This window comes from Salmo salar, chromosome 14 (assembly GCF_965601325.2).
Source record: "Salmo salar chromosome 14, fSalSal1, whole genome shotgun sequence".
Taxonomy (NCBI): Eukaryota; Metazoa; Chordata; class Actinopteri; order Salmoniformes; family Salmonidae; genus Salmo; species Salmo salar.
In genome coordinates this window covers 32,823,065-32,849,638 of record NC_138304.1, presented here as the reverse complement: position 1 = coordinate 32,849,638, position 26,574 = coordinate 32,823,065, and the positions used below count along the sequence as shown (strand labels likewise).

The 26,574-nt window shown below is 46.3% G+C and overlaps 1 protein-coding gene across 1 annotated transcript in view; it reads left to right on the top strand.

The window, feature by feature from the left end:
* Positions 1-26,574, top strand: part of cacna1eb (calcium voltage-gated channel subunit alpha1 Eb) — a 63,947-nt gene that overhangs the window by 8,614 nt on the left and 28,759 nt on the right. Inside the window, exons 3-16 of the mRNA XM_082960909.1 lie at positions 11,566-11,669; positions 11,812-11,970; positions 19,527-19,717; positions 20,019-20,122; positions 20,310-20,425; positions 21,169-21,222; positions 21,974-22,045; positions 22,278-22,481; positions 22,797-22,909; positions 23,195-23,307; positions 23,546-23,677; positions 24,102-24,171; positions 24,661-24,778; positions 25,982-26,049. Coding sequence (XP_082817035.1) covers positions 11,566-11,669; positions 11,812-11,970; positions 19,527-19,717; positions 20,019-20,122; positions 20,310-20,425; positions 21,169-21,222; positions 21,974-22,045; positions 22,278-22,481; positions 22,797-22,909; positions 23,195-23,307; positions 23,546-23,677; positions 24,102-24,171; positions 24,661-24,778; positions 25,982-26,049 — 1,618 coding nt within the window. The remainder of the gene's footprint in view (positions 1-11,565; positions 11,670-11,811; positions 11,971-19,526; positions 19,718-20,018; positions 20,123-20,309; positions 20,426-21,168; positions 21,223-21,973; positions 22,046-22,277; positions 22,482-22,796; positions 22,910-23,194; positions 23,308-23,545; positions 23,678-24,101; positions 24,172-24,660; positions 24,779-25,981; positions 26,050-26,574) is intronic.

Sequence of the window (26,574 nt, the reverse complement as noted above, 5' to 3'; positions counted from 1 at the left end):
GTTTGAATTGAATGTCAAGCGTCACGTCTGGAGGAAACCTGGCACCATCCCTACGGTGAAGCAAGATGGTGGCAACATCATGCTGTGGGGATGTTTTTTAGCGGCAGGGATTGGGAGTCTAGTCAGGATTAAGGGAAAGATGAACGGAGCAAAGTACAGAGAGATCCTTGATGAAAACCTGCTCCAGAGTGCTCAGGACCTCAGACTGGGATGAAGGTTTACCTCCCAACAGGACAACGACCCTAAACACACAGCCAAGACAACGCAGGAGTGGCTTCGGGACAAGTCTCTGAATGCCAGACCCCGGACTTGAACCAGATCGAACATCTCTGGAGAGGCCTGAAAATAGGTGTGCAGCAACGCTCCCCATCCAACCTGACAGAGCTTGAGAGGATCTGCAGAGAAGAATGAGAGAAACTTCCCAAATACAGCTGTGCCAAGCTTGTAGCGTCATACCCAAGAAGACTCAAGGCTGTAATCGCTGCCAACGGTGCTTCAACAAAGTACTGAGTAAAGGGTCTGATTACTTATGTAAATGTGGTATTTCAGTTAGAGATTTTTTATACATTTGCTAAAATTTCTAAAAACCAGTTTTTGCTTTGTCATTATGGGGTATTGTGTGTAAATTGATGAGAAACAATGAATTTAATCAATTTTGGAATAAGGCTGTAACGTAACAAAATGTGGAAAAAGTCAAGCGGTCTGAATACTTTCCAAATGCATACTAAATTACTAAAATATGAAAGTCACCCAGTAAAATACTACTTGAGTAGTATAAAATTATATGGTTTTAAATGTACTTAAGTACAGTGGTGGAAAAAGCACTCAATTGTCATACTTGACTAAAATTAAATACTATTCATAAAATTCCTTATAGGAAACCAGACGGTCAGTTGTTAGTTTTACTGTGAAATATGTATCTGGTCAAACACATATTTTTCCCAATAATTTTTCTCCAAAAGTTCCAAAAGAACTTATGTGACATACTTTCTGGTGGAAGGCATGTTCCCCCTCTCCCCCCCACCCCTCCTCCCCTCCTCCCTTCCCCTCCTCCCCTCCTCCCCTCCCCTCCACCATCTAGGAAGTAAGTCAGACATAAGAGGAACAGCACACATGTCACGGCGGCGGCCGACTGGGAAATGAAACAAGGCCAGTGGGCCAGTAGCTGGCGGCTTTCATTCCGTCCGAAATTAATGAAATTGTTGGAACCTCATCTACAGGGACTCAGAGCTCAATTAAGAATTCTTAATTTTTATGGGGAGAGTGTGTAGAAAAACCCAGATTTGCTGGGATTCTGAACATGTTCAATTACAGTAACTCCCCCGGCAACAAGTTTGGTACTGGTGGATTGGATGTCGTTGATTAGCGTAGATTTGTATGCCAGGTGAATTGTATTGCATATGTCGGTACTCCAATTATGTATTAGTAGAACTGGATAGCTACAGTATATTATGCACTTATACAGTACTATGTATGTTTAGGAGTTTTCTGTTTCATGGATTTGAACATGCAACCCTTTAGTCACTAGTCCATGTCTCTCCATGTCTCTACCCTCTTTGCCACACTGCATTGTACTACTCACCAATCAATGTAGTATTCATCAATCAATCAATCAATCAGTGGTGCATCATTGAGTCATGTTCTCGCGCTCTTTTGCTCCTGACCCCTCTCTCTCTACTGTATGTGTCAGACCAGCTCATCGTCCCTGCTCCCCTCACCCCTCTCTCTCTACTGTATGTGTCAGACCAGCTCATCGTCCCTGCTCCCCTCACCCCTCTCTCTCTACTGAATGTGTCAGACTAGCTCATCGTCCCTGCTCCTCTCACCCCTCTCTCTCTACTGTATGTGTCAGACCAGCTCATCATCCCTGCTCCCCTGACCCCTCTCTCTCTACTGTATGTTTCAGACCAGCTCATCGTCCCTGCTCCTCTCACCCCTCTCTCTCTACTGTATGTGTCAGACCAGCTCATCGTCCCTGCTCCTCTCACCCCTCTCTCTCTACTGTATGTGTCAGACCAGCTCATCGTCCCTGCTCCCCTCACCCCTCTCTCTCTACTGAATGTTTCAGACCAGCTCATCGTCCCTGCTCCTCTCACCCCTCTCTCTCTACTGAATGTGTCAGACCAGCTCATCGTCCCTGCTCCCCTCACCCCTCTCTCTCTACTGTATGTGTCAGACCAGCTCATCGTCCCTGCTCCCCTCACCCCTCTCTCTCTACTGAATGTGTCAGACCAGCTCATCGTCCCTGCTCCCCTCACCCCTCTCTCTCTACTGTATGTGTCAGACCAGCTCATCGTCCCTGCTCCCCTCACCCCTCTCTCTCTACTGAATGTGTCAGACTAGCTCATCGTCCCTGCTCCCCTCACCCCTCTCTCTCTACTGTATGTGTCAGACCAGCTCATCGTCCCTACTCCCCTGACCCCTCTCTCTCTACTGAATGTGTCAGACCAGCTCATCGTCCCTGCTCCCCTCACCCCTCTCTCTCTACTGTATGTTTCAGACCAGCTCATCGTCCCTGCTCCTCTCACCCCTCTCTCTCTACTGTATGTGTCAGACCAGCTCATCGTCCCTGCTCCCCTCACCCCTCTCTCTCTACTGAATGTGTCAGACCAGCTCATCGTCCCTGCTCCTCTCACCCCTCTCTCTCTACTGTATGTGTCAGACCAGCTCATCGTCCCTGCTCCTCTCACCCCTCTCTCTCTACTGTATGTGTCAGACCAGCTCATCGTCCCTGCTCCTCTCACCCCTCTCTCTCTACTGTATGTGTCAGACCAGCTCATCGTCCCTGCTCCCCTCACCCCTCTCTCTCTACTGTATGTGTCAGACCAGCTCATCGTCCCTGCTCCTCTCACCCCTCTCTCTCTACTGTATGTTTCAGACCAGCTCATCGTCCCTGCTCCTCTCACCCCTCTCTCTCTACTGTATGTTTCAGACCAGCTCATCGTCCCTGCTCCTCTCACCCCTCTCTCTCTACTGTATGTGTCAGACCAGCTCATCGTCCCTGCTCCCCTGACCCCTCTCTCTCTACTGTATGTTTCAGACCAGCTCATCGTCCCTGCTCCCCTCACCCCTCTCTCTCTACTGTATGTTTCAGACCAGCTCATCGTCCCTGCTCCCCTCACCCCTCTCTCTCTACTGTATGTTTCAGACCAGCTCATCGTCCCTGCTCCCCTCACCCCTCTCTCTCTACTGAATGTGTCAGACCAGCTCATCGTCCCTGCTCCTCTCACCCCTCTCTCTCTACTGTATGTGTCAGACCAGCTCATCGTCCCTGCTCCCCTCACCCCTCTCTCTCTACTGTATGTGTCAGACCAGCTCATCGTCCCTGCTCCCCTGACCCCTCTCTCTCTACTGTATGTTTCAGACCAGCTCATCGTCCCTGCTCCTCTCACCCCTCTCTCTCTACTGTATGTGTCAGACCAGCTCATCGTCCCTGCTCCCCTCACCCCTCTCTCTCTACTGTATGTGTCAGACCAGCTCATCGTCCCTGCTCCTCTCACCCCTCTCTCTCTACTGTATGTGTCAGACCAGCTCATCGTCCCTGCTCCTCTCACCCCTCTCTCTCTACTGTATGTTTCAGACCAGCTCATCGTCCCTGCTCCTCTCACCCCTCTCTCTCTACTGTATGTGTCAGACCAGCTCATCATCCCTGCTCCTCTCACCCCTCTCTCTCTACTGTATGTGTCAGACCAGCTCATCGTCCCTGCTCCTCTCACCCCTCTCTCTCTACTGTATGTGTCAGACCAGCTCATCGTCCCTGCTCCTCTCACCCCTCTCTCTCTACTGTATGTTTCAGACCAGCTCATCGTCCCTGCTCCTCTCACCCCTCTCTCTCTACTGTATGTGTCAGACCAGCTCATCGTCCCTGCTCCTCTCACCCCTCTCTCTCTACTGTATGTTTCAGACCAGCTCATCGTCCCTGCTCCTCTCACCCCTCTCTCTCTACTGTATGTTTCAGACCAGCTCATCGTCCCTGCTCCTCTCACCCCTCTCTACTGTATGTGTCAGACCAGCTCATCGTCCCTGCTCCCCTCACCCCTCTCTCTCTACTGTATGTTTCAGACCAGCTCATCGTCCCTGCTCCCCTGACCCCTCTCTCTCTACTGTATGTGTCAGACCAGCTCATCGTCCCTGCTCCTCTCACCCCTCTCTCTCTACTGTATGTGTCAGACCAGCTCATCGTCCCTGCTCCCCTCACCCCTCTCTCTCTACTGTATGTGTCAGACCAGCTCATCGTCCCTGCTCCTCTCACCCCTCTCTCTCTACTGTATGTGTCAGACCAGCTCATCGTCCCTGCTCCTCTCACCCCTCTCTCTCTACTGTATGTGTCAGACCAGCTCATCGTCCCTGCTCCTCTCACCCCTCTCTCTCTACTGAATGTGTCAGACCAGCTCATCGTCCCTGCTCCCCTGACCCCTCTCTCTCTACTGTATGTTTCAGACCAGCTCATCGTCCCTGCTCCTCTCACCCCTCTCTCTCTACTGTATGTGTCAGACCAGCTCATCGTCCCTGCTCCCCTGACCCCTCTCTCTCTACTGTATGTTTCAGACCAGCTCATCGTCCCTGCTCCTCTCACCCCTCTCTCTCTACTGAATGTGTCAGACTAGCTCATCGTCCCTGCTCCCCTGACCCCTCTCTCTCTACTGTATGTGTCAGACCAGCTCATCGTCCCTGCTCCTCTCACCCCTCTCTCTCTACTGTATGTGTCAGACCAGCTCATCGTCCCTGCTCCCCTCACCCCTCTCTCTCTACTGTATGTGTCAGACCAGCTCATCGTCCCTGCTCCTCTCACCCCTCTCTCTCTACTGAATGTGTCAGACCAGCTCATCGTCCCTGCTCCCCTCACCCCTCTCTCTCTACTGTATGTGTCAGACCAGCTCATCGTCCCTGCTCCTCTCACCCCTCTCTCTCTACTGAATGTGTCAGACTAGCTCATCGTCCCTGCTCCTCTCACCCCTCTCTCTCTACTGTATGTTTCAGACCAGCTCATCGTCCCTGCTCCTCTCACCCCTCTCTCTCTACTGTATGTGTCAGACCAGCTCATCGTCCCTGCTCCTCTCACCCCTCTCTCTCTACTGTATGTTTCAGACCAGCTCATCGTCCCTGCTCCCCTCACCCCTCTCTCTCTACTGTATGTGTCAGACCAGCTCATCGTCCCTGCTCCCCTCACCCCTCTCTCTCTACTGTATGTGTCAGACCAGCTCATCGTCCCTGCTCCTCTCACCCCTCTCTCTCTACTGTATGTGTCAGACCAGCTCATCGTCCCTGCTCCTCTCACCCCTCTCTCTCTACTGTATGTGTCAGACCAGCTCATCGTCCCTGCTCCTCTCACCCCTCTCTCTCTACTGTATGTGTCAGACCAGCTCATCGTCCCTGCTCCTCTCACCCCTCTCTCTCTACTGAATGTGTCAGACCAGCTCATCGTCCCTGCTCCCCTGACCCCTCTCTCTCTACTGTATGTTTCAGACCAGCTCATCGTCCCTGCTCCTCTCACCCCTCTCTCTCTACTGTATGTGTCAGACCAGCTCATCGTCCCTGCTCCCCTGACCCCTCTCTCTCTACTGTATGTTTCAGACCAGCTCATCGTCCCTGCTCCTCTCACCCCTCTCTCTCTACTGAATGTGTCAGACTAGCTCATCGTCCCTGCTCCCCTGACCCCTCTCTCTCTACTGTATGTGTCAGACCAGCTCATCGTCCCTGCTCCTCTCACCCCTCTCTCTCTACTGTATGTGTCAGACCAGCTCATCGTCCCTGCTCCCCTCACCCCTCTCTCTCTACTGTATGTGTCAGACCAGCTCATCGTCCCTGCTCCTCTCACCCCTCTCTCTCTACTGAATGTGTCAGACCAGCTCATCGTCCCTGCTCCCCTCACCCCTCTCTCTCTACTGTATGTGTCAGACCAGCTCATCGTCCCTGCTCCTCTCACCCCTCTCTCTCTACTGAATGTGTCAGACTAGCTCATCGTCCCTGCTCCTCTCACCCCTCTCTCTCTACTGTATGTTTCAGACCAGCTCATCGTCCCTGCTCCTCTCACCCCTCTCTCTCTACTGTATGTGTCAGACCAGCTCATCGTCCCTGCTCCTCTCACCCCTCTCTCTCTACTGTATGTTTCAGACCAGCTCATCGTCCCTGCTCCCCTCACCCCTCTCTCTCTACTGTATGTGTCAGACCAGCTCATCGTCCCTGCTCCCCTCACCCCTCTCTCTCTACTGTATGTGTCAGACCAGCTCATCGTCCCTGCTCCTCTCACCCCTCTCTCTCTACTGTATGTGTCAGACCAGCTCATCGTCCCTGCTCCCCTCACCCCTCTCTCTCTACTGTATGTTTCAGACCAGCTCATCGTCCCTGCTCCCCTGACCCCTCTCTCTCTACTGTATGTGTCAGACCAGCTCATCGTCCCTGCTCCCCTCACCCCTCTCTCTCTACTGTATGTGTCAGACCAGCTCATCGTCCCTGCTCCTCTCACCCCTCTCTCTCTACTGTATGTGTCAGACCAGCTCATCGTCCCTGCTCCCCTCACCCCTCTCTCTCTACTGTATGTGTCAGACCAGCTCATCGTCCCTGCTCCCCTGACCCCTCTCTCTCTACTGTATGTTTCAGACCAGCTCATCGTCCCTGCTCCTCTCACCCCTCTCTCTCTACTGTATGTGTCAGACCAGCTCATCGTCCCTGCTCCCCTCACCCCTCTCTCTCTACTGTATGTGTCAGACCAGCTCATCGTCCCTGCTCCTCTCACCCCTCTCTCTCTACTGTATGTGTCAGACCAGCTCATCGTCCCTGCTCCTCTCACCCCTCTCTCTCTACTGTATGTTTCAGACCAGCTCATCGTCCCTGCTCCCCTCACCCCTCTCTCTCTACTGTATGTGTCAGACCAGCTCATCGTCCCTGCTCCCCTCACCCCTCTCTCTCTACTGTATGTGTCAGACCAGCTCATCGTCCCTGCTCCTCTCACCCCTCTCTCTCTACTGTATGTGTCAGACCAGCTCATCGTCCCTGCTCCCCTCACCCCTCTCTCTCTACTGTATGTGTCAGACTAGCTCATCGTCCCTGCTCCTCTCACCCCTCTCTCTCTACTGTATGTTTCAGACCAGCTCATCGTCCCTGCTCCTCTCACCCCTCTCTCTCTACTGAATGTTTCAGACCAGCTCATCGTCCCTGCTCCTCTCACCCCTCTCTCTCTACTGTATGTGTCAGACCAGCTCATCGTCCCTGCTCCCCTCACCCCTCTCTCTCTACTGTATGTGTCAGACCAGCTCATCGTCCCTGCTCCCCTCACCCCTCTCTCTCTACTGTATGTGTCAGACCAGCTCATCGTCCCTGCTCCTCTCACCCCTCTCTCTCTACTGTATGTGTCAGACCAGCTCATCGTCCCTGCTCCCCTCACCCCTCTCTCTCTACTGTATGTGTCAGACTAGCTCATCGTCCCTGCTCCTCTCACCCCTCTCTCTCTACTGTATGTTTCAGACCAGCTCATCGTCCCTGCTCCTCTCACCCCTCTCTCTCTACTGAATGTTTCAGACCAGCTCATCGTCCCTGCTCCTCTCACCCCTCTCTCTCTACTGTATGTGTCAGACCAGCTCATCGTCCCTGCTCCCCTCACCCCTCTCTCTCTACTGTATGTGTCAGACCAGCTCATCGTCCCTGCTCCCCTCACCCCTCTCTCTCTACTGTATGTGTCAGACCAGCTCATCGTCCCTGCTCCCCTCACCCCCCAGCCCGGTCCTCCAGCCTTCGCCCCCTGCCCCTTGTGCGTCTCTCTGCTGTCCCTGTTGGAGAGTGTGTGTGACACTTAGCTGTAATGCATAATATATTTGGGTGGGTGTTCTGAATGATTCATTAGCCATCTGGCACAGAGACAGCTACTCCATACTGTGTGTGTGTGTGTGTGTGTGTGTGTGTGTGTGTGTGTGTGTGTGTGTGTGTGTGTGTGTGACTGTGTGTGTGTGACTGTGTGTGTGTGTGTGTGTGTGTGTGTGTGTGTGTGTGTGTGTGTGTGTGTGTGTGTGTGTGTGTGTGTGTGTGTGTGTGTGTGTTGTGTGTGTGTGCTCCTCAGCATATATTCAGTCCAGCTCTTAGTTCCCCTTCATTTTCCTTCTCAGTCTGTATACAGAAATGTTTTTTTTCTACAGCAGTTATCACCTAAATCAATCAATTAACAAGTTAATCACTCAATTAATTAATCAATTAACCATATAATCACTCAACCAATCAATCGTGCATCATTCAGTCACATAATCCTATTGTGCCCTTGATAGTGAACTCAAGAAATGAATTGACATGTTATATTGCATTAGAAGTACTCACCATGGGTGTTAACCTTGAGTTTTAAAAGAGAGATTGTGTAGGGGTCTCATTTCCAATCATGCTTTGCTAATTGAACTGTATAAACAATGGTTTATAGTCCCATGTGGGTAGTCGTTGTGAAAACACAGGCCCAGCTATTTATTCGGTGACTAATAATGGATAAATGCCGCCTGCTTTTCTAATCCCAATGGAAGCATGCGGAATGTTTTATAAAACATTATGTTTATAACATTAAATGGAAGACAATGCACTTAAAACTAGTACTGGCATCAATAGGCGTACACACAGGACTCCTCTGTATGTCTTGTCATTCGCTGTAAGCAATCTTCTTAAAATGGCAGCAACATGATGTTCAAATAGTTTCTCTTTTTTTTCTTCTTATATTTCCCTCCCTGTGTTCAGTGGTTGTTCTCTGTGTAGGTGGAGGTGTGTGGGAGAGGCCGGCAGGCCACATTCTGTTCATGTAATGAATTCAACCACTTAAAAGTCAGTTTCAGTACAATACAGTGTTACACTATGAGGCGACCAGGAAGGTAGAGCAGCCACTCAGTGTAACGTGAACAAACGACAACAAACCAACACAGAAACAGCATAAATAAATTCCAGAAATCTGGCCGTGCAATTCATATCTATCCATTACATTAACAACTACACTCTTAGAAAAAAAGGTGCTATCTAGAACCTAAAAGGTTTCTTTGGCTGTCACCATAGGAGAACCCTTTGAAGAACCCTTTTTGGTTCCAGGTAGAACCCTTTTGGGTTCCTTGTAGAACCCTCTATGGAAAGGGTTCTACATGGTATCCAAAAGGGTTCTACCTGGAACCAAAAAAGGGTTCTTCCTGTAACCAAAAACAGTTCTCCAATGGGGACAGCCGAATAACTTTTTTGGAACCCTTTGTTCTAAGAGTGTTCTGAACATTCTCTCTAATAGCTAGTGTATTTCTCCAGTTCAGGTCATGGTGGATTTAGACTGTGTAGATGTGACAGACTGGTCTGCCAGTCTGTTTGTGCTGTCATGTCAACTGGCACTCATTATCGTGTTTGGCTTGACAATGACAGCAATGGATCTGGGACCAGGCTTTTGGACTTGTGGCTCTAAACGAAACTTGGACAAAGCATTTTATGGAGGTTTTCCCTTGCATTGATTGTATTTTTACAGTTGTTCTGGTGATTTGTTTGGACAGAAGGGATTCAGCTGCATGAAACTAGTGATCTGTGGTCAGAAGAAATTCTCTGCCCAATCAGCCATGAAGGAGCAGCAGTGCTACAGCTTTTGTTCAATGTGTTTGATGGCTGTAGACTCCCACACCTCTCCACATTCTCTCTCTGCTCTCTCTCTCACTCTCTCTTTCTCTCTCTCTCTCTCTCTCTCTCTTTTTGTCTCTCTCTCTATCACCTCTCTCTCTCTCTCTCTCTCTCTCTCTCTCTCTCTCGCTTTCTGTCTCTCTATCACCTCTCTCTCTCTCTCCATCCCTCTCTCTATTGCGTGGGCCCACACTTGAGTTTCTGCAATGTGCTTTCTGCCTACCCTCCTCAAACACACACCCCCTCCCCCACAATCCGCAGCACTTACTATCAGAAGTTAATCGATGAATCTATACATAGAATAGAATGAATGCCTGTTCAAAGTCATACATGTATGGCGTTAGCAATGTAGTGTACAGTACAATGTACAGGAAGTCCAGTTAATACAGAGACTGATTTGCCTTTCTTTACTTCCTGTTGGCTGCTGTAAATGTTTTCAATGTTTGTGTGCGTGGGTGGAGGGATGTCAATATGTATGTGGGTTGTTGAGGGATGTGAATAGGGTTATTCCATGTCATTTCAGCAAGCCATGACACCCACCATCTCAGATTGTTCTGAACTAATTTCTGTAGTTAGAAACATAAGATTAGCATTCTTGAAACATTATTTTGGTGAAATTGTATTTGATCAAATTGATTGCACCCAAATTGGCTATTTTAATTTATAGGATTCATATAATCTTCAATAAATATAGTACCTAACAACCGATTTGGATCATATTTATTTTTAACAATGACTAAGACATGAGGAATGTTGGATTCCCCCCCCCCCCCCCCCACACACACACACACACACACACAACCCACGCTAATCCCACCCCAACAACCAGTGTACAGTATCAGTTCTCTATGTTTGAGAAGGAGTATAAAGATGTGGTTTGGAGTATGCTTTTTCATCCTTTGTAATGTATTTCCTGTGACTCTGGTGATGGTCCCTCCCCCCAATGAATTTGCTTACATTATTTACCATAAATTAGTATGAAAGTACCAAGTTTTCCCAACTAGGTGCCACTGTTCCTGCTACTGCCACCACACCCTTTTATCCATTTTGCTGGTCTCTTGTGTTTATTAAATAGATCACAGCATTTCTTTGCATCTTTGAGCAGAAAACCAATAGCTTTTACTGATGATGAAAATACATTGTGTTGTCAATTGTGTGGTCAACCCAGTCCTTCATGAAAGCCATTCAGTTTGTCCTTCTCTTAGCAACCTAATGCTTCAACACAACTATCGTTGAGTATTCTAACAAATGGAGGCTCTCTCTGGGCTATCCATATGGTGCAATTCTCATATGAAGACTTTTCCTACAAGCCCAACATTTTGATGGACATATGGGCTAGTGACTAAATGTTGTGACAACCCTAATAAAAGAATACAAATATAAACCATTGCATGGCAGTCGTATGTTTAGAAAACATCTTTATTATTAGAAAACATGTTATTGTTAAACCCAGCCCAATACCTTCACCCTTGCAAAACACTATACAGTGTGTGTTTGGGACTTGTTCCATTGAAAACCATTAAAGGACATAACGTTGAAACCATTAGAACTGCTGTAACCTAAAGGTTTGCTGTTCGTCAGGAAAGGTCTAACTAATCCATTTTTTAAAGGGAACAAACCACACACAGAGGGACCATTTCCTAGACACAATTAAGAATAAGAGAAGGACATACTGAATTGCTTTCATGGATGATTGGCTTGAGTTGTGAGCATGACAGCACAATTTATTTCAATCATCAACAAAAGCTATTGGGTTTCTACCCAAATCCATACTGAATGATGGAAATATTCTGTTAAACTGATAGTGTCGCTCTGAATGTGATAAGTTATCAGATGATATAATTGTGGGTTAATTTGATTTCCTCAACGTAGACCGCTTCTGTCACCCAAAGTTCCTTATCCATAAACCACACTACCTATTAACCATTTATTCCATTGGAAAACATGTGTCGGCAGAATCCTGGCTACAGCAGGGGCCCACATGAACATCCCCGTGGACCTGCGGACTCTGAGGGCGGTGCGAGTCCTGAGGCCTCTCAAACTGGTCTCTGGGATCCCTAGTAAGTACTCTGCATATCAATCACCAGCTGAAATATTAATCAGTTACAGTATCATAATACCTCTGTCTGTACTCTACTACAATGTCTTATTCCCAGAGGCAATCAGGCATTAACTATTCATATACGTGTGTGGTGTCACCAGGCTTGCAGATCGTGCTGAAGTCCATCATGAAGGCCATGGTGCCTCTGCTCCAGATCGGTCTGCTCTTGTTCTTCGCCATTCTCATGTTCGCCATCATCGGCCTGGAGTTCTACAGCGGGAAGCTCCACCACACCTGTCTACCTACAGCTGACATCCTGGGTAGGAACATACTCCACTCTCCCTCACACTCCCTGCATTTCATACACTACCCCAGTGGTTCCCAACCTGCGGTATTAGGACCCCCGGGGTGACTTGGCTTATCCACAGGGGGTACTTGAGAAGACTCACTGGACCATAGGCCTACTGGTAAAATGCACATGACGGGGTACTGTTGTGGAATATTCTAATCAAGTGAGAGAAACTTTGTCATTTCTTCAAACAATCATCTTTATTTAATCTCGATTAATTATTGCAATAATGAGACCAGTCAACCCAACATTCTTGACTGTTCGGCCGAGTAATCTAACCTATACGCAAATGCAGTGTTCTTTATATAGCTGACACTAACAATGCTTAGTCATGGCTGGTTCCACCCATCCCATGTAGACCAAGGGCACCATAAGCCACTCTGGGTTAATCCGGTCGTTATCTGCATGGGGTTGTTGTCTTAACCCCTACCCTAGCTTAGTTTCTCAGATGCAGGGATGATTTTGAGACAATGAGGGATTGTTCTACTCCAAAGCTATCTCTAGTAAAACACATTCTTGTCTATGTAATACAGTCTTTAACTCATTTGTCAGCTCAAGCCATCTCTAGTGACCATACGCCCATATTGACTGCAGGGAACTAGAGTGGAAACCATAAAAACACAGCATTAGTAGGACAGAAATGTCTTACTAGTAGTTAAATATGAATTGTTAACCATTAATAAGAAATGAAAAGGTAAATTCGTAATTTTTCTCTCACAGTACTTCAGGTGTACCTCGGACAGAGCAAAATTCAGTTGGTGGTACAGTAACTGGAAAAGGTGGGGAACCACTGCACTACCCCACACTCCCTGTATTTCACACACTACCCCACACTCCCTGTATTTCACACACTACCTCACACTACCCCACACTACCCCACACTCCCTGTATTTCACACACTACCCCACACTCCCTGTATTTCACACACTACCTCACACTACCCCACACTACCCCACACTCCCTGTATTTCACACACTACCCCACACTCCCTGTATTTCACACACTACCTCACACTACCCCACACTACCCCACACTCCCTGTATTTCACACACTACCTCACACTCCCTGTATTTCACACACTACCTCACACTACCCCACACTACCACACACTCCCTGTATTTCACACACTACCACACACTCCCTGTATTTCACACACTACCACACACTCCCTGTATTTCACACACTACCTCACACTACCCCACACTACCACACACTCCCTGTATTTCACACACTACCCCACACTCCCTGTATTTCACACACTACCCCACACTACCACACACTCCCTGTATTTCACACACTACCCCACACTCCCTGTATTTCACACACTACCCCACACTACCACACACTCCCTGTATTTCACACACTACCCCACACTCCCTGTATTTCACACACTACCTCACACTACCCCACACTACCACACACTCCCTGTATTTCACACACTACCCCACACTCCCTGTATTTCACACGCTACCCCACACTACCACACACTCCCTGTATTTCACACACTACCCCACACTCCCTCACACTCTCTCTCTAGCAAAACCTCTTTGCCCACTTCTACCTCTATCCCTGGAGGAGGTCCCCTTCCCCTATGTGCTCCATTTTCTCCCTATTATACTATATTTAGCTTTAACATACTCTATTATACTGTATTTAGCATTAACATACTCTAGTATTCTGTATTTAACTTTAACATACTCTAGTATACTGTATTTAACTTTAACGTACTCTAGTATACTTTATTTAACTTGAACGTACTCTAGTATACTGTATTTAACTTTAACATACTCTAGTATACTGTATTTAACTTTAACGAACTCTATTATACTGTATTTAGCTTTAACATACTCTAGTATACTGTATTTAACTTTAACATACTCTAGTATACTTTATTTAACTTTAACATACTCTGTTATACTGTATTTAGCTTTAACATACTCTAGTATACTGTATTTAACTTTAACATACTGTATTTAACTTTAACATACTGTATTTAACTCTCTCTCCCCCTGTACTGTTTATAAGAACATCTTTATAATGCGACTCTTTTACCTGGCAGCTTCACGAGGACCATTCTGTCCCATCTAACACTTTTTTTCTAGGTACACTTAGAAAAAAGGGTTCCAAAAGGGTTCTTCAGCTGACCCCATAGGAGAACCCTTTTTAGTTCCAGGTAGAACCCTTTCTGGCTACAGGTTGAACTCTTTTGGGTTCCATGTAGAACCCTCTGTGGAAAAGGTTCTACATGGAACCCGAAAATGGTTCTACCTGGAACCAAAAAGAGTTCTTCAAAGGGTTCTCCAATGGGGACAGCCAGATAACCATTTTAGGTTCTAGATAGCACCTTTTTTTCTTAGAGTGTATTATTGTTTTGTTTTTATTTACACAGTCATGTTTCAAATGGCTTTGTCTGACTGGTTTACTGTACTTACAGGCTTCTAATTTGCACAAAGGATGGAAAATTCCTTTGTTATATGATGACATGGGGCAAACATATTATTAATGTTAGTGTGCCCAACTGAGCTGACTAGCTACATTTCAATTAGCCAACAATGATTACTCTGTAATTACACAAGCCACAAATAGTATTTTATTTACTCTAACATGGAAAAAATATGGTTTGACCCAGTGATATACTGTATGATCAATCTCCAGAAATGTGTATTTCTCAACTGTCAATTCATGCAGCAACACTGACCCCTGGGATGATGGTGAGTGGTCCCTGAGATGGTTAGCTGACACAGATTTAGTCAGTTCTCAAGTGACAGTTATTAATGTAAGTGGTCCTCCAAGGACGAAGGATCATAGCTCCCCTGATGTAATTAAGGTTGAGAGGAACACTGCTCTAGACATCCGCTACTCCTAAATCCTATTTCAGTCTATGGTGACTTTGGAAAAGGTCAGAAGCAGCGCTAATGTAATCAGGCTGAAAAGATTTGGCATGGATCCTCAGATTCTCAAAAGGTTCTACAGCTGCACCATTGAGACCATATTAACTGGCTGCATCACCGCTCGGTATGGCAACTGCTCGGCATCCGACTGCAAGGCACTACAGAGGGTAGTGAGTACGGCTCAGTACATCAGTGGGGCCAAACTCCCTGCTATCCAGGATCTCTATACCAGGCGGTGTCAGAGGAAGGCCCTTAAAATTGCCAAAGACTTCAACAACCCAAGTCATAGTTCTCTCTGCTACTGAATGGCAAGCGGTACTGGAGCGCCAAGTCTGACCCCAAAAGGGTCCTGAACATCTTCTACCCCCAAGCCATAAGACTGCTGAACAGTTAAGCAAATGGCCACCCAGACTATTTACATTGACCTCCTTTATTATTATTTGTATTTTTTTGCACTGACTCTATTTACACTAGACTCTACCCACACACACTGACACTGACACACACACAAAACACACACACATACACACACTCTTAATATACGCTGCTGCAACTTTGTTTATTATCTATCCTGATTGCCTAGTTACTTTTACCCCTTGTCACGTCCGATATAAGAATTGTCGGACCAAAGCGTAGAGTGGTATGGTTCCATCATCTTTTATTTGAGAAGTGAAACACACAGAAAACAATAAAGCACCAAAAAAATGAAACGTGAAGCTACGTAGTGCTCGCAGGCAACTACACATAGACAAGATCCCACAATCACAGCTGGGGAAAGGGCTGCCTAAGTATGATCCCCAATCAGAGACAACAATAGACAGCTGCCTCTGATTGGGGACCATACCCGGCCAAACAAAGAAATAAGAACTAGATTGTCCACTCAAATCATACCCTGACCTGACCAAATAGAAAAATAGAAAGGCTCTCTATGGTCAGGGCGTGACAGTACCCCCCCCCCCCAAAGGTGCGGACTCCGGACGCAAAACCTGACTCTATGGGGGATGGTCCGGGTGGGCATCTAGCCTCAGTGGCGGCTCCGGTTCGGGACGTAGACCCCGCTCTGCTCGCTGATCCCTCCGCTTCCGTGTAACCGGGCCGTGGATTGTCGCCGGAGACTTCGGACCGCGGATTGTCGCCAGAGGCTCTGGACTGCCGACCGTCGCCGGAGGCTCTGGACCACCGACCGTCGCCGGAGGCTCTGGACAGCAGACCGTCGCCGGAGGCTCTGGACTGCAGACCGTCGCCCGAGGCTCTGGACTGCAGACCGTCGCCGGAGACTCTGGACTGCAGACCGTCGCCAAAGACTCTGGACTGCAGACCGTCGCCGGAGACTTTGGACTGCAGACCGTCGCCGGAGACTCTGGACTGCAGACCTTCGCCGGAGACTCCGGACCGGGGACCGTCGCTGCAGGATCCGTGCCATGGATCATCTCTACAGGCTCCGCGCCATGGATCATCACTGGAGGCTTCGTGCCATGGATCATCACTGGAGGCTTCGGGCCATGGATCATCACTGGAGGCTTCGTACGTGGAGCCGGAACAGGTCTCACCGGACTGAGGAGACGTACTGGCAGCCTGGTGCGTGGAGCTGCCACAGGGCTTACCAGGCTGGGGAGACACACTGGAGGCCTGGTACATGGAGCCGGAACAGGTCTCACCGGACTGGGGAGATGTACTGGAAACCTGGTGCGTGGAGCAGGCACCGGATACACTGGGCCATGGCGGCGCACAAGAGGTCTCGAGCGTAGAGCTGGCACAACCCGTCCTGGCTGGATGCTTATTTTCACCCGGCAAATGCGGGGTGCTGGTACAGGACGCACTGGGCTGTGAAGGCGCACTGGAGACACCGTGCCAGAGCCAGCGCAGGATATCCTGGGCCGAAGGGACGCACCGGAGACCAGGAGCGCTGAGCCGGCACAATCCGTCCTGGCTGAATGCCCACTCTAGCACGGCAAATGCGGGGTGCAGGCACAGAGCGCACCGGGCTTTGAATGCGTACTGGAGACATAGTGCGCATCATCGCATAACACGGTGCCTGACCGGTCACACGCTCCCCACGGTAAGCACGGGGAGTTGGCTCAGGTCTAAACCCTGACTCCACCAATCTCCTCGTGTGCCCCCCCCCCAAAAAAAAAATTGTCGCTGCCTCTCGGGCTTCCGTCGTTGCCGTGACTCCCGATCTCATCGCCGTTCCTCCCTCGCCGCTTCCACCTGTTCCCATGGGAGGTGATCCCTTCCGGCCTGGATCTCCTCCCATGTCCAGGATCCTTTGTCGTCCAGGATGTCCTCCCATGTCCACTCCTCCTGGCCACGCTGCTTGGTCCATTTTTGGTGGGATCTTCTGTCACGTCCGATATAAGAATTGTCGGACCAAAGCGTAGCGTGGTATGGTTCCATCATCTTTTATTTGAGAAGTGAAACACACAGAAAACAATAAAGCACCAAAAAAACTAAACATGAAGCTACGTAGTGCTCGCAGGCAACTACACATAGACAAGATCCCACAATCACAGGTGGGGAAAGGGCTGCCTAAGTATGATCCCCAATCAGAGACAACGATAGACAGCTGCCTCTGATTGGGGACCATACCCGGCCAAACAGAGAAATAAGAAAACTAGATTGCCCACCCAAATCACACCCTGACCTGACCAAATAGAGAAATAGAAAGGCTCTCTATGGTCAGGGCGTGACACCCCTAGTTACAGTACCAGTCAAAAGTTTGGGCACACCTACTCATTCAAAGGTTTTACTTTATTTTTACTATTTTATGCATTGTAGAATAATAGTGAAGACATCAAAACTATGAAATTACACATGGAATCATGTAGTATCCAAAAAACTGTTAAACAAATCAAAATATATTTTAGAATTTAGATTCTTCAAAGTAGCCACTCTTTGCCTTGATGACAGCTTTGCACACTCTTGGCATTCTCTCAACCAGCTTCACCTGGAATGCTTTTCCAACAGTCTTGAAGGAGTTCCCACATATTTTGGCTGCTTTTCCTTCACTCTGCGGTCCAACTCATCCCAAACTATCCCAATTGGATTGAGGTCGGGTGATTGTGGAGGCCAAATCATCTGATGCACCACTCCATCACTCTCCTTCTTGTTCAAATAACCCTTATACAGCCTGGAGGTGTGTTTGGGGTCATTGTCCTGTTGAAAAACAAATGATAGTCCAACTAAGAGTAAACCAGATGGGATGGCGTATCGCTGAAGAATGCTGTTGTAGCCATGCTGGTTAAATCTAAATAAATAACTGACAGTGTCACCAGCAAATCACCATCACACCTCCTCCTCCATGATTCACGGTGGGAACCACTCATGCGGAGATCATCCGCTCACCTACTCTGCGTCTCACAAAGACACCAAAAATCTCACATTTGGACTCATCAGACAAAATGACAGATTTCCACTTGTCTAATGTCCATTGCTCGTGTTTCTTGGCCCAAGCAAGTCTCTTCTTATTATTGGTGTCCTTTAGTAGTGGTTTCTTTGCAGCAATTTGACCATGAAGGCCAGATTCACGCAGTCTCCTCTGAACAGTTGATGTTGATATGTGTCTGTTACTTGAACTCTGTGAAGCATTAATTTGGGCTGCAATTTCTGAGGCTGGTAACTCTAATGAACTTATCTTCTGCAGCAGAGGTAACTCTGGGTCTTCCTTTCCTGTGGCAATCCTCATGAGAGCCAGTTTCATCACAGCGCTTGATGGTTTTTGCAACTGCACTTGAAGAAACGTTCACATTTCTTGAAATTTTCCACATTGAGGGACCTTCATTTCTTAAAGTAATGATGGACTGTCTTTTCTCTTTGCTTATTTGAGCTGTTCTTGCCATAATATGGACTTGGTCTTTTACCAAATAGGGCTATCTTCTGTATAACACCCCTACCTTGTCAGAACACAACTGATTGGCTCAAACATAATAAGAAGGAAAGAAATTCCACAAATTAACTTTTAACAAGGCATACCTGTTAATTGAAAAGCATTCCAGGTGACTACCTAATGAAGCTGGTTGAGAGAATGCTAAGAGTGTGCAAAGCTGTCATCAAGGCAAAGGGTGGCTACTTTGAAGAATTTCACATTTAAAATATATTTTGATTTGTTTAACACTTTTTTGGTTTCTACATGATTCCATATGTGTTATTTCATAGTTTTGATGTCTTCATTATTATTCTACAATGTAGAAAATAGTAAAAATAGAAAAACCCTTGAATGAGTAGGTGTGTCCAAACTTTTGACTGGTACTGTATATCTAGATACTATATTACCTCAATTACCTCAACTACCTCGTATCCCTGCATATTGACTCAGTACTGGTATTCCTTGTATATAGCCTCGCTGTTGTTATTTTATTGTGTTACTATTTCCTTATTTTTTTCAAATATTTTTCTTACTTTTTAACTCTGCGTTGTTGGGAATGGGCTCGTAACTAAACATTTCACTGTGAAGTCTACACCTGTTGTATTCGGCGCATGTGAACAATACAATTTGATTTGAAACAACGCACCATGGACAGTGGTGGTCAGGCTCCCCATCCTGTTAGGTGGAATACTGCAACACTGTGTTGTTAGTTTGGTGAAGAAAGGAGCGTGCTACTTCCATTTTAACCACCTCTGCCTTGTCCTGTGTTAGAAAATGAGACGATGGATACGACCGAGGTGGAGTTTGCGTGCGGAGTGAGGAAGTGTCCAGAGAAGTACGACTGTGTCGGGTCATGGATCGGCCCCAACGACGGCATCACCCAGTTTGACAACATCCTGTTCGCTGTGCTCACTGTCTTCCAGTGCATCACCATGGAGGGATGGACAGCTGTACTCTACAATGTGAGTACCGTACACTCCAACTACTTTAAGGCTACTCAACAACAACAAAAATACTTTTTTTGGGGGCAGACACATTGAGGGTCAAATCCTAACTTCATGTGTAATTCAATGTTTCACGTACAGTGAATTATTTATCGATGTCAATGGGAGCTTTGTCTGAATGTTGGAGTGTTGCATGGGTATCTCTAAGGTTTGTGGATTCGTGGAGGATTCCTGAATGCACAGGAGGTTTGATAAGTGCTTCTATCTTGTATCTGTTCTTGTACTTCTTGTATTTACATACACGTCTCGTGTGTGTTAGACCAACGATGCCTTGGGCTTTATGTGGAATTGGATGTACTTTATTCCTCTCATCATCATCGGCTCATTCTTCGTACTCAACCTGGTGTTGGGAGTCCTCTCTGGGTGAGTAAATAAAAGTGTGTGTGTTGTGTGTGTGTGTGTGTGTGTGTGTGTGTGTGTGTGTGTGTGTGTGTGTGTGTGGTGTGTGTGTGTGTGTGTGTGTGTGCATGGGCAGATGTGCAAGTTTGTGTAATTTTATGAGGGTTTTGGAAGGGGTATCAATGGATTGCCCCATGTCCTGCATGTGTAGGGAGTTTGCCAAAGAGAGGGAGCGGGTGGAGAACCGTAGAGCCTTCATGAAGCTGAGACGCCAACAGCAGGTAGAGAGAGAACTCAACGGATACAGAGCCTGGATAGACCGAGCAGGTACTGTACTGTCACCTTAGAACCGCCACCAGAACTACGTAAGATGGAACGATGTATATATTATAAGATCCAAGTTGGTGATTTGGGTGTTATGGTTTGGTCGAAGTAGATCATGTTCATTTTGCAAGCTGCTGTGTTGCTTTTGAAATGGCTCTGCCCTGATGGAGATACCTGGTGAATATGTGGCTGGAGGGTGACTTTGTGAAGCTGCAGTGCTATAATGGCAATCTACAGTATCTTTCTCCCACGCAAGTTGAGGTTGAGAGGAAGGTGAGACTGACTCACTGACTCAAGTGTGTATGTGTGAATGCGAGTCTGTGCGCATCCATGTGTGTGTGCGCATCCATTTTTGTGTACATGTGCTCATCCGTGTGTGTGTGTGTGGCCCGTCCGTGTGTGTTTTTAAAATGTATGCGTTAGTCATAGAAATCAATGTGTTCCATCTGTGGAGGGGTTTATCAGGGCCCTGAAAGGCGAGCACTAGATAAGCTCTTACCTGATGATGAGTTTCTCCCCCTCTTAGAGCATCAACACTATGCAACACTATACATTCAGCCCCAATACTAACCTTTGCAATGCTAAAACAATCATTTCAATATTACATTTCAACAGGTTAGCCACATGATTTGCTCACAATCTTCAGAGAGTGCTGAGAGAGGGAGAGAGACCTATTTATGTTTCAGTAACACTTTATGATCACTTAGTGTGGATGACCTTGAAATGTGTTCATCCCAATGTTACAGAGGAGGTTATGCTGGCTGAGGAGAACAAGAAGTCGGGGAGATCTGCTTTAGATGGTAAGAATCAGAAGACATTGAGAGGAGTCACCACCAAAATGTCCTATTAATGTCCTTCCCTTCCACATTCACTCCCCTTACTACAGTAATCATTACAGTCCAATACAGTACAGTACAGTACACTGTTTTTGATGATACATTGAACACGTCACCTTTTCACGACCTGCCTCTCTCCATCCACTACACGACAACTCCAGCTATAGACAAAGGCAACATTTTGTTCCTCTTTGACCTTCGTTAGCTGAGAGCTGCTGCAGACAATTGAAAATGCCAGTGAAAAGTTAAAATATACTGTAAAACACCTCAAGAAGTTCATTTGCTTTGTTTACTGTGTGGACATTGTGGTTGTCTTGGTAACAGTAAAGTGAAAAAGGCTTGGCGTGCGCCTGTAGTGATATACCATCTGTCAACAAGGTCTTGTTTTTAGAATGTTTTTGTTTGTCTCACTCCTTTTCAGAAGACGAGAATGATTCATATGACACTTTAATTTACACCGTATCTAATATCTACCCTTCCTCTCATGTTCAGAGGACTTCAGTCAGTTTGCCCTGAAAGTTAGTATGTCAGCGTGAATATGTGCCATTTCCCACCATTAACATATCATTATTTCTATTTAGAGCTAGTTTGCCATTCACTATGCTGGCTCGTGAAATGTGTTGTGTCATAAAGCATCTGTTGTTTCATGTCAGACTATCTAGGCTACTAGAGACATTCTCTGTTGGTTCTAATTTTCTGTCGTGTGTGTATTCAGTGCTGAAGCGGGCCACCAGTAAAAATGCAAAGCGTAGAGGAGGTCCTGGGGATGCGGAGATCTCCACTGTAGGTGAGTGAGGAACACACAACCTAGACCCTCATATTAAGGCTTCTTGTTGTCTTTCTCTCTACCTCCATTTCTGATCTCTTTCCCCCATATCTATTTGACCTCTAATATTTTCTACAACTTTTCTCTCTCCTCTCCAACCCTGACCTTTTTCTCTCTCCATATCCTTTCTCTCCCTCTCTTTCTTTCTGTTTTCTTAAACTATCCTCCTCTCCTTTCATTCCTCCTCCCCCAGGAGCACCTCGTATGCGGATCCGTACGGTGCGACGTGGCCCGGTGGCGTACATGCGTCGTAAGGAGCGTATGCTGCGTATCTCCCTGCGGCGCATGGTGAAGACAGACACCTTCTACTGGACTGTCCTCAGCCTGGTGTTTCTCAACACCATCTGTGTGGCCATTGTCCACCATAACCAGCCAGACTGGCTCTCCACCTTCCTGTGTACGGTTGATCGATCAATTGATTGAATCAATAGCATTTTATTTATATAGACAATTTCACCACAACAATTACACATTCCGGAAAAAAAACTCCTGGCCCTAAGCATAGGCTTATGCATTGTATTTACAGTATAACTTACAGTAGCAGACTTTAAATGCATCTGAACAACTTTCAATATCTCTCCAGACTATGAAGATGGCGTTCTTCCATCGTACAGTGTTTATAACATAGCCTGAAAAAAAGCTGGGTTTGAACAGAGAAAAACTCTGAACATCTGCCCAGCCTTTAATTTTGAATGATTTATTATTTCTTCAGACTATGCAGAATTTGTTTTCCTGGGGCTCTTCTTGGCAGAGATGTTCTTAAAGATGTACGGCCTGGGTTTCCGCCTCTATTTCCACTCCTCATTCAACTGCTTTGACTGCGGAGTGAGTTCATTAATCCTTTACGTTTACTCCCTGATAGCTTATGGTGAACCTTGATTACCACAGCTAAGTGGAATCAAGACTTACAAGTGTGGCAACAAAATATTTGCTTATTATTATACAGGTGGATCAAGAGGCATTACATTTCTAACACTATGGACAATTAAGTGCTATTGTTATGTGATACTGTCCTATATTGCAGACTAATGTGTGTTCTTAATGATAGAGGTTTGTCTGAACTGAACTTATCTTACAGTGTTTGAGTGTTGCTTGGTGACTCTTGTGCAGGTGATAGTTGGCAGCATCTTTGAGGTGGTGTGGGGCTTCTTCCGGCCTGGCATGTCCTTTGGCATCAGCGTCCTGAGGGCGCTGAGACTCCTGAGGATCTTTAAGATCACCAAGTGAGTGAGACATCAACCAGAATGAGGGTTAGGGTCAGCATTAGTGTTACTGCTGTAAGTGCAATGTATTATCACACTAGGGTTAAGGTTGGGATTAATGTTAGGGTTAGGGCCAGTATTGGTGTTACTGCTGTAAATACAATGTATTACCACTCTAAAAGGCAGTCAAAATGGCAGAAGGAAGATATTGAGGTCTGTCTATTTAGTGTGCCAACCTACTCTCCTTTTTCTTGACCAGGTACTGGGCATCACTGAGGAACCTGGTGGTGTCTCTCATGAGTTCCATGAAGTCCATCATTAGTCTGCTCTTTCTCCTCTTCCTCTTCATTGTCGTCTTCGCCCTGCTGGGCATGCAGCTCTTTGGGGGCAGGTGAGCAGAACCATAGGGTTTGGGTTCATTTATTAGATACAGTGTCACTGATATCAGGATAGTTATTCAGTAGTTCTCCAATATCAGGATATTAAGAATGTCTTGTATAGACAGGACTCAGGTTCCATGAATGTATTTTCAGTTGATCTGTTCATTGACTATTGATGTGGATTCGCCGTGATCATATCACCGGATATTATTCCAGATATAAATTCAGGAGCAGCCTGAAGCTGTTCCATGTTATGTTGTGCTGCATCGGAAAGGGAATGATAAATCTGAAATGAAACGTCTGGCTGAAAATATGAACTTCCACATCCTCCTTCTCCTCCTCCTCTTCCTACCTCTTCCTCCTCCTCTTCCTACCTCTTCCTCCTCCTCTTCTTCCCCGGTAATATCTGCCTATCCATTATCTTTCTCCCTCTAGGTTCATCTTTGAAGATTACACTCCTACCAACTTTGACACGTTTCCAGCTGCCATCATGACAGTGTTCCAGGTTTGGCTTCTTCACTCCAGACTCTCCCTCTCACTCTGGCTTCCCCATGATGACACACAGAACCCAGGGTTATCTCCCACATCCCCCCAGGGCCAAGATTAAACAGCTCTGTTCACTGCTCACCTCCCCTTCCATTTACTAGCATCCCACACATACACACACATATACACATGAATGTCAGAGCAGTGAAATAAGGAAGAATGTTTGATCAAAACCGTAAACTAGGTTTTTTCGAGATAAATCAATTAATCGTAGGCCTGACATTTTTAACTCTGCAGAGAGAAAGAACCCTGTTACCGATATGATTAAATTATGGCCCAACAATGACTAAACAATTCAAACAAGGTTCCTGCCATTTTGAGTCTTCTTATGTATTGGTGTGTGGTATTTGTGTGTCTGCATTTTCAACTATATACTTTGCGTTTTTGTATTATTTTCATTCAAATTTAACTGGGCTGCTCATTATTGATCCTGTAATTGTGACTCTAGATCCTGACTGGTGAGGACTGGAATGAGGTGATGTACAATGGGATCCGCTCCCAAGGAGGAGTGCAGTACGGCATGTGGTCCTCCATATACTTCATAGTGCTCACCCTGTTTGGGAACTGTATCCTTCTTCAACTTCCTACTAACCACCATCTACTGATTCTGCTCACATTGTAGATAGGTTTCTATATACACTACCATTCAAAAGTTTGGGGTCACTTAGAAATGTCCTTGTTTTTGAAAGAAACACGCAATTTCTGTCTATTAAAATAACATTAAATTGATCAGAAATACGGTGTAGACATTGTTAATGTTGTAAATGACTATTGTAGCTGGAAACTGCTGATTTTTTTATGGAATATCTACATAAGCGTTCAGAGGCCCATTAACAGCAAACATCACTCCTGTGTTCCAATGGCACGTTGTGTTAGCTAATCCAAGTTGATCATTTTAAAAGGCTAATTGATCATTAGAAAACCCTTTTGCAATTATGTTAGCACAGCTGAAAACTGTCATTCTGATTAAAGAAGCAATAAAACTGGACTTCTTTAGACTGGTTGAGTATCTGGAGCGTCAGCATTTGTGGGTTCGATTACAGGCTCAAAGACCTTTCTTCTGAAACTGTAAGGGAGTGCGTAACTGGCAGCAGGGATGTCAGGCGCAGGAGAGCAAAACTTGGTAATCAACGGAGCAGTTTTATTCATAAAACCACCGGTAACCAGAACCACAAACAAATGGGTACAAAATCCGTCGCGCACCAGAGAAAACGTGCACATGCACTTACAATAAACAATTCCGCACAAAGACATGGGGGGAACAGAGGGTTAAATACACAACATGTAATGAGGGAAATTGAGACCAGGTGTGTGAGAAGACAAGATAAAACAAATGGAAAATGAAAAGTGGATCGATGATGGCTAGAAGACCGGCGACGCCGACCGCCGAGCGCTGCCCGAACAAGGAGAGGAACTGACTTCGGCAGAAGTCGTGACAGAAACTCGTCAGTCTATTCTTGTTCTGAGAAATGAAGACTTTTGCGAGAAATTGCCAAGAAACTGAAGATCTCGTACAACGCTGTGTACTACTCCCTTCACAGAACAGCGCAAACTGTTCAAAAAAATGTGCTTTTCTTTCAAAAACAAGGACATTTCTAAGTTTCCTCAAACTTTTGAACAGTAGTGTATTTCTTTCTCCTTATGTGAAAGTTGTAGCAGGCCTAAAGTAGGGGTCATGGGTTTTGATGTTGTGTGGAACTGTTTGACAGAAGTTCATGTATTTCAGTTTCTTCCACCCTTGTAAGCATTCTTGACAATACTGTGACCAGATACACTGCTCAACGTCTTCTTGGCCATCGCTGTGGATAACCTTGCCAACGCACAGGAACTCACCAAGGTGTGTAGTACTATTTTAAGAGTTTCTACGGAATTGGTTATCTTGAAATTAAAATAAGTGCTTTCAAAGAAATGTTTAATAAGGGTCATGTTCTATGGTCATAGCCAATGTTTCCTCTAATCTGCGTACGTGTGCAGGCCGCGCTGCTCTTCCGGCACTGCAGAGCAGAAGAAATATCAGCCCGCGCAGAGATGCACGAGATTTTCCTATTAGTTTTCCCTGTTAGTTAATTAACACTATCAACGTTTCCCTTTACTGTGGGAATTGTGATCAAATCAAAGCAATATTAGTCACTTTCAATGCAACATACCGAAACAAAATGAACTATGCAAGAGATTTTGTTCTAGGCAGAACGCATCAGAGTAGGATTCTGCATTGACACGCATGACTCAGCCCATACTCTACACAGACCAGTGCGCCAAAACCAATCAGAGCTGCAGTAGGCTATATGCAAATAGACAATTGCCATATATGGATCCATTCCCTTTGAACTGGACTGTGTTTACAGCATAAGCTGTCGTGAGT